The following is an 11,858-nucleotide window of genomic DNA, read 5'->3' on the forward strand; positions in this document are numbered from 1 at the left end:
CTTTTCATCTTTCACAATATTAGGGAAGTTTTCTGCCAACAAATCTTCAACAATTCTCGCTGTATTTTCTGTTATCCCCCCTACTCTTGGACTCCAATTACACGTAGGTTATTCCTCTTGATAGAGTCCCAGAAGGTTTTCTTCATTTTTTAAAATCCTTTTATCTGATTTTTCCTCAAATAAGTTGGTGTCAAGTGCTTTATCTTCAATCTCACGAATTCTGACTTCCATTGCCTCAATTCTGCTCCTATGACTTTCTATTGAGTTGTCTAATTCTGAAATTTTATTGTTAATATTCTGGATTTCTGATTGCTGTCTCTCTATGGATTCTTGCAGCCTGTTAAATTCGTCTTTATGCTCTTCTCTAACCTTTTTAATTTCCTCTGTTGCATGTTCTGCATTTTGCTTAATTTCCTTCCTAATTTCTTAAAGAGTTGTGTATATTAATTTTTTGTATTCTGCCTCTGTTAATTCCAAGAAATTTTCCTCCTCTGGAAAACTTCTAGATTCTTTATTTTGGGAGCTTGCTGAAGCCATCATGGATTGCCTCTTTATTTGATTTGATATTGACTGTTTTCTCTGAGCCATCAATACGTTATTATATTTATTTATTTTGTTTGCTTATTGTGTCCTAGCTTCTTGTTTTGTTTTGATATGCCCCAATAGGCTACTCCTATGAGCTAATTTTATTATTGGCAACTTTGAAGCTCTAATGTCCTGTCACCAAGTGGTTAGATCTGTTACTAGGTATGTGAACTCAGGAGTCCGCCCACTCCTCCTGTATGGATTCGACTCAGGTGCCCAGGTAGATAGACACGAAGCGTGTGGTGCAGGCTCTCACTTACAGTCCTAGACAGGCATGGGTGATTGATGTAGGCACAGGCATCTGACTGCAGACAGGGGACACACTCTGAGCAAGGCAGGGGACTGACAGCCATCCCCAAGTGTCCAGCAGGAAGGCATGTCCCTGTTCCCTAAAGTGCATAGGTGGGTGGGTTTTAGAGCCATACTATGAGCACCCAGTGCTGTTGGCTGTAAGGACTGGGGGCCACCTCTTATTCATGGGCCCCTATGGCAGGTGGCTAGGTGGCATGTGTGAAGCCACCAGTCCTCAGGTCCCTGATGTGGGTAGGTGAAGACCCTGCTTAATGGGCAGAGCAGTCAAATGTCAAGAACCTGCCACTTCACAGATGAAACACTTGAAGTTAGACTTCAGGTATATAGCCTGTTGTATTGCAGTAATGAGGGCCTACGCTGTTGAAATAGGCCCACACAAGTCTATGCAGGGAGAAAGGCACTCAAAGTCCTTGGATCCCTTATGCTTGTGCTTAGGCAAAGGAGCTGTGCCTACCCTGGGTTCCTGGCTTATGGGAGCCGGCAGTTTATTTTGTTCCCCTATTTGTTGGTTTGTTCACTCTCCAAGGCAGGGAGAATGGCTCCAGGCATGTGATGGATCCTACTTCCAGCCCAGGGGACTCGGCAATTGCTGAAGCCAGTCCGGGACCCAGTGCAGAGCAGGGAGCAGGTAGGTAAATGGGAGAGAGGTTTTTCCCTAAGGGGGGTGTTTTTGATCTGCAACGTAGGCTGTACGCAAGTACTTGTCTTTCAACTATCGCGGGCTGCTTCTCACTGGTTCTGGGTGGCTGTGTAGACTCTCTGCCGTCGGGCATCTTCCTGTGTGGAAAACGCTGCTCCAGAGCACTGCTGCTTGCCTGCCTCACCGGTCACCCATCAGCTGATCAGGCCTGAAGGGCTCAGGCTTTTGCCGGGACAGGTCTGGCAACTCCTTGCTGCTTCTGAGCTGTCTCTCCCTCCCCCTGCCACTCAATCCAGTTCCTCAACTCTGCCTTTGATGTTCAGGGTTCCCAGACTGCCATATATAATCAATTCACTTGTTTTTTCGGGTCTTTGTTGTAAGAGGGTCCACTGGAAATGTCTGACTACTCTGCCGTCTTGGCCTTGCCTGTCTGCTTTTAATTTTTTAATGCATCTATTAGAAAATTTAAAATTACTTATGCGACTCCCATATTTCTGTTAGACAGCACTACTCTATAGGATTAATGGGCACTGATTTTTCTCAACTCAGACTTAGTTTTTCCTATGCCGTGACTTCCCTGATATTTTGCTCTAAGATGTGTAACACCAGCTGGGTTGGGTGCCATGGTCTATTCCTTTTTGCTCCTCTGTTCTCTGACTTGTATTGATTATGTTGGAATTTTCCTCTTGTTACTGAAGGCAGAAAAGTAACAGAGAATGATTGGCTCTAATCTGAAAGGAGACTATAGCCCATTTATTTAAACTTTTTGTGAACTGTGCTTCTCATTTTTAACATGGATTGATAATGATTCCTACTTTTCAAGGTACTATGAGGATTTAAAAAAAGAAAATGCATTTAAAGACCTTAGCTAAGAGTTTGGCAGCTAAATAATGTTAAAATTACTTTAGTTATTATCATTACCATTATTATTGACATAATTCACCTTATATCTTCGAAATATTTCCTAGATGGTAGCAGTAATAGTAACATCATGTTCCAAAAAATTAAGAAAATAGGACAAAGGTTCAACAATATAGTTGTATATTTTCAAAATGCTGACTCTCCACACTCAGGCTGGCTAAATAAATATTTTATGATTGCAGGAAATGTATGAGTTTAGATTTATTGACTTAAAATGGGGAAAGACTTCCGTAGAAGGCTTAAATTTAGCATGTAAAAATCTAAAAATCACCAGTAAAAGTTAAATAAACATATTTAAAAGATACACTGTATTAGGGGAAAGTGTGTGCATTATATATAATAGGAAAAATGTTTATTTTATTAAAATAATTTTCACAAATAAACAAGAAAAAAGGCAAACATTCTTAAAGGAACTGGTTAAATATTATTAAAAAGTGGAATCACAAAGGGCTGGCCAACACAAGATTGGAAATTGCAAACGAAAATAACAATGAAATACATCCAAGTTATCTAAAATCTAAAAAGACTGATAATAGTGTTAACCAAGACGTGTATAAAAATGGAAAATAGGCATATCCTTTGACTCAGTAATTTCATTTCTAGTAATCTATAAGAGATCTACCTATCTAGCTATATAATGTTGAAAGACACCGTTGATTATTATAACTAAGAGGAGTGAACAATTTAAATATTATTAGTAAGTGAGGAGTTAGTTAAAATATTTTACATCTATGAAGTTTCTGCACGTATTGAAAAGATTGAAGTCAATTCATAAATAATGATATAAGCACATCACCAAGAAACATTTTAAGTGAAAAAATAGAAATAATTACAGAAAAATACACATGGTACAATCCAATTTATATGAGGAAATTGAGTAGATATTTATATGAATATCCATATAAATGAAAACAAATGTGATTGTCAACGTACACCCTAGATGGTCAAAATGGATTATTCTAGGAGAGAGGAGGAAATTATGTGGAGATGAGAATAGTCAAGGAGAAAGAATTTGTGCATATTTTTGCTTAATAATAAAAATATTTTAGCATAAATTTTAAAAATGAAATTAATATCCACATATCTTTCCCTATTTTGCTTCCGTCCAAAAATCATCTATATTACAACTGCATACGTGTGCAGCAAAGAAAATTTTTAATTTTTGTGAAGGAAAAATGAATCCATTTCTGAAAGTCATTTCCATTTTAGAGAGTTTGGAAGTACTAAAATGATGCAAATGAGAAAATCTTTCTCACGTTTTTTTTTACTGAGACCTAAACAAAAGCTATTTCAACAAATGGATGCAGCACTGGAAGTGCTAACTCACCTATGCCAAGAAATTTGGAAGATGGCTACCTGGCCAACCAACTGGAAGAGATCAGTATTTATGCCTATTCCCAAGAAAGGTTATCCAACCGAATGTGGAAATTATTGAACAATATCATTAATATCACACACAAGTAAAATTTTGCTGAAGATCATTCAAAAGCGGCTGCAGCAGTATGTCGACAGGGAACTGCCAGAAATTCAGGCCGGATTCAGAAGAGGACGTGGATCCAAGGACATCATTGCTGATGTCAGATGGATCGTAGCTGAAAGCAGAGAATACCGGAAAGATGTTTACCATGTTTTATTGACTATGCAAAGGCATTCGATTGTGTGGATCCTAACAAATTATGGATAACATTTCGAAGAAAGGGAATTCCAGAACACTTAATTGTACTCATGAGGAACCTGAACACAGATCAAGAGGCAGCTGTTCAGACAGAACAAGGGGATACTGAGTGGTTTAAAGTCAGGAAAGGTGTGTGTCAGGGTTGCATCCATTCACCATACCTATTCAATCTGTATGCCGAGCAAATAATCTGGGAAGCTGGACTATATGAAGAAGAATGGGGCATCAAGATTGAAGGAAGACTCATTAACAACCTGTGATAGGCAGATGACACAACCTTGCTTGTTGAAAGTGAAGAGGACTTGAAGCACTTACTGGTGAAGATCAAAGACCACTGCCTTCAGTATGGCTTACACCTCAACATAAAGAAAGCAAAAATCGTCACAACTGGACCAATAAGCAACATCATGATAAACGGAGAAAGGATTGAAGTTGTCAAGAATTTCATTTTACTTGGATCCACAATCAACACCCATGGAAGCAGCAGTCAAGAAACCAAAAGAAGCATTTCATTGGGCAAAGCTTCTGCAAAATACCTCTTTAAAGTGTTGAAAAGCAAAGACGTCACCTTGAAGGTTAACGTGCGCCTGACCCAAGCCATGGTTTTTTCCAGTGCATCATAGGCATGTGAAAGCTGGACAATGAATAAGGAAGGCGAAAGAATTGACACCTTTGAACTGTGGGTTGGCGAAGAATATTGAATATACCATGGACTGCTAAAAGCATGAACAAATCTCTTTTGGGAGAAGTACAACCAGAATGTTCCTTGGAAGGATGTTGAGACTACATCTTACATACTTTGGACATGTTGTAAAGAGGGATCAGTCCCTGGAGAAGGACATCATGCTTGGTAAAGTAGAACATCAGTGAAAAAGAGGAAGACCCTCAATGAGATGGATTGACACAGTGGCTGCAACAATGGGCTCAAGTATAACAAGACTGTGAGCATGGCTCAGGACCCGGCAGTGTTTTGTTCTGTGGTCACAGGGTTGCTATGAGTTGGAACTGACTTGATGGCACTTAAAAACAACACAAACAGAAAGCAACATTTGATTAAAAGAAAGAGCCTTGACACATTCTCATTTCCTTTTCTCTTTATTGCAGGATTGCAACTGCTATTCTTTGTTTCTTGTCAAGCTTCTCAGTCCCTTCAAAAATGAAATCTCCCTTCTTCACCCTTTTCATCCCTTTTATCTTCTCCTTCTCCTTGATTTCCTCTCTCTGTCTTCTTTTTTCCTTTTTTCTCCCTTACTTTTCTTCTTCTATTGAGCTTCTGTCATTCTTGTGCAGTAGTTTCTTAGATGAAACCTACTGCTTCCCTTCCCCCACCAGGAAGATACTGCACAGGTGTAGCCCCATCAGAGCCACTGTGTGTCTCTCACCATGCAGTAGTACACAGCTGTGTCTCTCAGAGTAACGTGGGGCAGGATCAGGGTACTGGTCTTTCTGCCAGTAGGGATGGTCAGAGAGGCCATTTCATTGGTCACGTTGTTATTTATGCCATGAATCACGTACTGTGGACCCTGATGGGGAATCTGTCGATACCAATATATATACTCATTCCCACTGATTGTGGAGTGGTTACAAAGCAAGTTTACACGTTTTCCTTCAGTACTCTCCATTGAATTTGGCTGTGTGGTTTTAGCATCACCCGTGATACCTGAGGGGTTGAGAAACAACAGATTAGCTCTTGGTTGTTAAATTAAGGTGCATCTAAAGGTCAGGAACACAGGCACTCCCAGAGCTCTCCTCTCTGCCCTTACCCCATATGTAAGTATTTTTGTGTGTGATGCACAGTATGAGAGAAATATTTCCAGTATTTATTACTGTGCTGTTCAGAGCTATGAGGATAAAGATAAATTGCCCACCTTCCATGGCTCTTGGGATCAATGAACCTAAAGCTCCTTATAGCCTGAGAGCTGTAGAATTTAGCTGTCTTTGGATATGGCCAGCCCCTTACACAGATGCCAGACTTCCAAGAGAAACATGTAGACACAAACTTTTCAGTAATCTGATAAAGCACTATGGGAGAAGTGGAGACAGTAGATACCTCTCTTGTGTCCTTCAGCCACAAAAGTCATCCTTTCTTAACCCTAGAGCACTTACCCAAAGTTAGGAGAACAGCCATTCCTGTCACCAGCCTCATAGTTCAAGTGGGAACTGGGGTTCTAGGCCCCAGAGCTCAGGCTCTCTGTCTGATCCTAGGCTGGGGGAGCTCCCAAGAAACAAAGCAAGCAGCCACCACTAGCACAATCCCCACAAGGCAGCTTTCACTTTGGTGTTCCCCAGCCAACTGTCAACCAAAGACAGAGCAGCGTTTTGGTTGGTTACACCCCAACTTGCAGTCTTAAATTTAAGATTGTTTACCCAATGTCCAGCCCTAATACAGAGGGCTTAAAAGGAGCTCATTTTCGAGGTTCAAACTCAAATAGGCTATATCTCGATTAGTAAAATCACTTACAAGGAAGTTATCCAGCCCATATTCATGGTAAGAGTCTTTGGGTGGTGCAAATGGTTAACTCACTCTGCCGCTAACCTAAAGGTTGGAGGTTCGAGTCTACCCAGAGGTGCCTCGGAAGAAAAGCCTTGCAATCTACTTCCAAAAAATCAGCCACTGAAAACACTGTGGAGCACAGTTCTACTCCTACACACATAGGGTTGCCTTGAGATGGAATCGACTTTACAGCAACTGGTTTTTTATGATAAAGGCAACAACCACCACTAATTGGTGGTTTGATGCTCCATTGAGCTGATAGGAAATGTCCTTTAATCCAAGACATCTATTTTGAGCCCTGTACTGTAATGGGAGGAAGACAATTTCTAGCCACATTACCAACCAGAGCAAGTAAATGTTAGAAGCAGTAATATATAATTTAAATGCAAAAGTTAGAAATTTCTTTCTGGAAAAAAATTACCTTAAGCAAAGTTAAAAATAAAATGGCACTGTGGGAGAAAATATTTCCAAGCTATATCACAGAACTAATTTCATAATTGTATAATATTGCTATGCTCAGTGTGACAAGAAAAGAGAGCGTTAGACCCCAGGCTAAAGCCAAGTTGGCTGGTACTCGGATCTCCCACACTGCCTACTGGAATTATGTCTCAATTATTTTCTAGATGGCATTGCTGGAGGTCTCTGGTCTTCAGACAAGAAGGAATGAGTTGAATGGTACTTATTCTTATCCCACTTGAGCCCCTCCTTAACTCAGGTTTTCTCATCTCCATACCCATGTCTAGGGATGGAATGCTTTGAGGATACTAAGGAGAAAAGAAGGGAAGGAAAAGACAGGAAGAGAAGATTTGTAAAGGGAAATGAAATAAAATCATTTTACAAAAAAGTGGAAGTAAACATGAAAAAATTTCTCTGGTTATTCTCAAAAGTGGTTATTAAATAAATAGAATGGAATAAAATTAAAATTACTCATTTTTCTCTGCTACAATAACTAGGCTTGTCACTCCACTATGGCAACAACTACCTGGCTATTTAAAATTGAACTATTTATTAATCATTTCTCTCTTCATTTCTCCCCGTGCCAGGTTAGCTCTCTGCTATGTGTTTGGGAAAGGACTTAGGGCCCCCATGCCCTTGAAGCTGGGCACATACTCAGCAAAAGGCTATAAAGTACAAGGCAGTGAAAAAGGATGAAAGTAAGTTCTTTGCACAACTTGATGACAATCTCTCCCTCCCCGTGGAAGGAGCTTAGATTTGCAGCTCTAACTGCTCCCTCTTGTGACTGCATATGTGAACTCCTTTACTTAGAACTAGTCAGTTAGAAATGTTTCAAGAGGATTGTATCTAAAAATAGATACCTTAGCTATCCTACCTCCCTCTAGTGGTGAGGCTCAGGGGCTCATCTTTTCGTGAACAGCTTCCTATGGCAATGCTCTAAGAAAAAAACAAAACAAAACAAACAAACAAACAAAAAAACCCACTAACTGTCCTCAAGTTGAGATGACTCAGATTCATGGTGACCCCGTGTGTGTCAGAGTAGAAATGTGCTCCATAGGATTTTCAATGGCTGATTTTTCTAATGTAGATTGTCAGGCCTCATCCTAATTATTTTTAGTTACTTTGGGATTTTAGAACTATTTCTATGATGCTTTCTAAGTTGTTGAATTCCTTTACTTTCCTTGTATCTTACTCTTCCGATGTTTGAAGGTAGTTGCCAAATCCCACGCTAGTCACAATAATTATTTGTTGGATAAATGTATTAATTAATATTTACTTACAGCCTTACTGAAAGAAGTTATATGGAACAACTTTTTAAATTATTCCAAATAAAAGTATTTTTAATTTTCTGGAAAACAAACCCAACAAAAGTATCCAGTACCAACAAAAGGTAAACGCAAGATTATGTCTGTGGGCAAAAGTAAAATAGAAAACGCACCAACTCTCACTCCTCATCTTCCACGAAAAGAAAAATTCACAGATCTAGGATGGGGAAGGCTTAATTATGAGAATATGGCAGTGTACAACATAATGATCATGCCCGCTGAACTCGTTGCCATAGAGTCGGTTCCGTCTCATAGCAACCTTATTGGAGAGAGTAGAACTGCCCCATAGGGTTTCCAAGGCTGTAATTTTTACAGAAGCAGACTGCCACATCTTTCTCCTCTGGAGAAGCTGGTGAGTTTGAACTACTGACTTTTCCGTTAGCAGCCAAGCGCTTGTGTAATCATTTGCCATCAGGGTTCCTTGATGGTCATACAGCCATACTTAATTGAATACTATTCACTGTTCATCTACTGGAGACCTGGTGGCACAGTGGTTAAGCGTTTGGCTGCTAACCAAATGGTTGACATTTCAAATTCACCAGCTGCTCCTTGCAAACCATATGGGGCAGTTCTACTCTGTCCTGTAGGGTTGCTATGAGTCAGAATCGACTTAACGGCAATAGGTTTGGTTTTGGTTTGGTTCATCTACTATGTGCCAGATTATAAAATAGCAATAGTAATTCAGTGCTAGTATAAATATATAAATAAAATAAATATAGGGATTGCTAAAAGAAACGTGAAAAGTAGCAGTCATTATGTAATCTAGTTACATTATACAAAAGTCAGACCAACATCAGAACTTTTTATCTTAGCGTTCATTACTGCAAAATTCAAATTGTATGGAGAATCCAAGACTATCCAGAAAAAAATAATTAATATTGTAGTAGTTTTTGGTTTTGTTTGTCTGTTTTTGTATAACACTTGTATTGATAATTAGGAAATCCTGGTGGAGTAGTGATTAAGAGCTATGGCTGCTAACCAAAAGGTTGGCAGTTAGAATCTACCAGGCACTCCTTGGAAACTCTATGCAGGAGTTCTACTTTGTCCTATAGGGTCACTATGAGTTGGAATCAACTCTACAGCAAGGTTTACAGGTTACTGATAAATAATTAACATACTGTACAATTTACTCATTTAAAATGTACATTTCATTCGTTTGTAGTATATTCACAGAGCTGTGTAACCATCACCACATCAATTTTAGAACATTTTCATCATTCTGAAAAGGAATCCATACCCATTAGCAGTCATTCACCATTTTCTCTCACCCATGTAAAAAGAAAAATCAAATCAGTTGCCCTCAAGTGGATTCCTATTCACGGCAACCACCTACCTGTTGATGTTGTTAGGTGCTGTTGAGTTGATTCCAACTCATAGCGACCCCATAGGACAGAGTAGAACTGCCCTATAGGGTTTCCAAGGAGAGGCTGGTGGATTCTAACTGCCGACCTTTGGGTTAGCAACTGAGTTCAGTCAATGTGCCACCAGGGCTCCACCACCCACCTAAGTGACCACTAATCTACTTTGTGTCTCCAGTTTTGCCCAATCTGGACATTTCACATAAATGGAATTGTACAATATGTGGCTTATAGGGACGGCTTCTTTCACTTAGCATTATGTTTTCAAGATACACCTATTTTTTTATTGAGATGAAATTCACATGACATAAAATTAATCATTTTAAAGTGAACAGTTCAAAGACATTTAATACATTTATTGTGGTGTGCAATCACCACCTCTATCTAGTCTCAAAACATTTTCATCACTATAAAATAAAACCTCACACTCATTTAGCAATTACTCCACATGGTCCCCTCCCTATCCCCTGGTGACCACCAATCTGCTTTCTGTCTGTCTGGATTACCTAATCTGCATATTTTGTTTAGGTGGAATCATAAAATATGTGATCTTTCGTGTCCGGCTTTTTTCACTTAGCATAATGTTTTCAAGGTTCATCCAGTTAAATTGCATGTATCAGTATTTCATTCATTTTATGGCTGAATAATATTCCATTGTATGCATATACCACAATGTATTTATGTATTTTCATGCATTCATTCACAGATGGACGTTTGGGTTGTTTCCACCTTTGGGCTATTGAGAATAATGCTGCTATGAACATGTGTGTACATAGATTTATTGGAGTACATATTTTTAATTCATTTGAGTATATTCCTGGGAGTAGAATTGCTGGGTCATACCGTAATTCTAAAGGAGATCTGATGGTTAAGCACTTGACTGCTAACCAAAAGGTCAGCAGTTCGAACCCCCTAGTGGCTCTGCAAGAGAAAAGACCTGGTGATCTGCTCCCATAAGGCTTACGGCCTAGGAAACCCTATGAGGGAGTTCTACTCCATCCTATAGGATTGCTGTGAGTTGGAATCGACTTGATGGCACGCAACGACAACAACGTGGTAATTCTACGTTTAACTTTTTGAGGAACCAAACTGTTTACAACAGTGGCTGAACCATTTTACATTCCCACTATCAGTAAATGAAGATTCCAATTTCTCCACACAACAACAATGTGGTAATTCTATGTTTAACTTTTTGAGGAACCAAACTGTTTACAACAGTGGCTGAACCGTTTTACATTCCCACTATCAGTAAATGAAGATTCCAATTTCTCCACACAACAACAATGTGGTAATTCTATGTTTAACTTTTTGAGGAACCAAACTGCTTACAACAGTGGCTGAACCATTTTACATTCCCTCTATCAGTGAATGAAGATTCCAATTTCTCCACATCCTCACCAACACTTATTTTGCTTTTTTCTGGTAATAGCCATCCTAGTGAGTGTGAAATGGTACCTCATTATGGTTTTGATTTACATTTTCCTAATGACTGATGGGAAGAGCCCTGGTGGCGCGGTGGTTGAGCACTCGACTGTTAACTGAAAAGTCAGCATTTCAAACCAACCAGCCACTCCATAGGAGAAATATGTGGCAGTCTGCTCCTGTAAAGATTACAGCATTAGAAACCCTATGGGGCTGTTCTATTGTGTCCTATAGGGTCGCTAAGAGTCGGAATCAACTTGATCGCAATGGGTGGATGGGTAAATGACTAATGGTGTTGAGAATCTTTTCACGTGCTTATTGGCCATTTGTATGTCTTTTCTGGACAAATGTCTATTGAAGACTTTTGCCCACTTCTTTTTTTTTTTTAATTGTTGTATTTTAAGTGAAGGTTCACAATTCAAGTTAGTCTCTCATACAAAAATTTATATATAGATTGTTATGTACCCTTAATTGCTCCCCCTATACTATGACAGCACACTCCTCCTTTCCACCCCTGATTTCCCTTGTCCATTCAACTAGCTCCTGACCCTCTCTGCCTTCTCATCTCACCTCCGGACAGGAGCTGCGCATTTAGTCTCATGTATTTACTTAAGCTAAGAAGCACTCTCTTCACAAGTATCATTTTATGACCCATAGTCCAGTCTAATCT

The 11,858-nt window shown here is 39.4% G+C and overlaps 1 gene segment (V, D, J or C); it reads right to left on the reverse strand.

Moving 5' to 3' along the window:
• Positions 1-5,463: 5,463 nt before the first annotated feature.
• LOC101353719 (immunoglobulin lambda variable 1-47-like) lies at positions 5,464-6,392 on the reverse strand. The segment is given in 2 exon segments: positions 5,464-5,793; positions 6,240-6,392. Coding segments are annotated over 2 exon segments (342 nt in total).
• Positions 6,393-11,858: the final 5,466 nt, after the last annotated feature.

The sequence above is a fragment of the Trichechus manatus genome, unplaced genomic scaffold (genome assembly GCF_000243295.1).
Source record: "Trichechus manatus latirostris isolate Lorelei unplaced genomic scaffold, TriManLat1.0 scaffold00268, whole genome shotgun sequence".
NCBI classification, from domain to species: domain Eukaryota; kingdom Metazoa; phylum Chordata; class Mammalia; order Sirenia; family Trichechidae; genus Trichechus; species Trichechus manatus.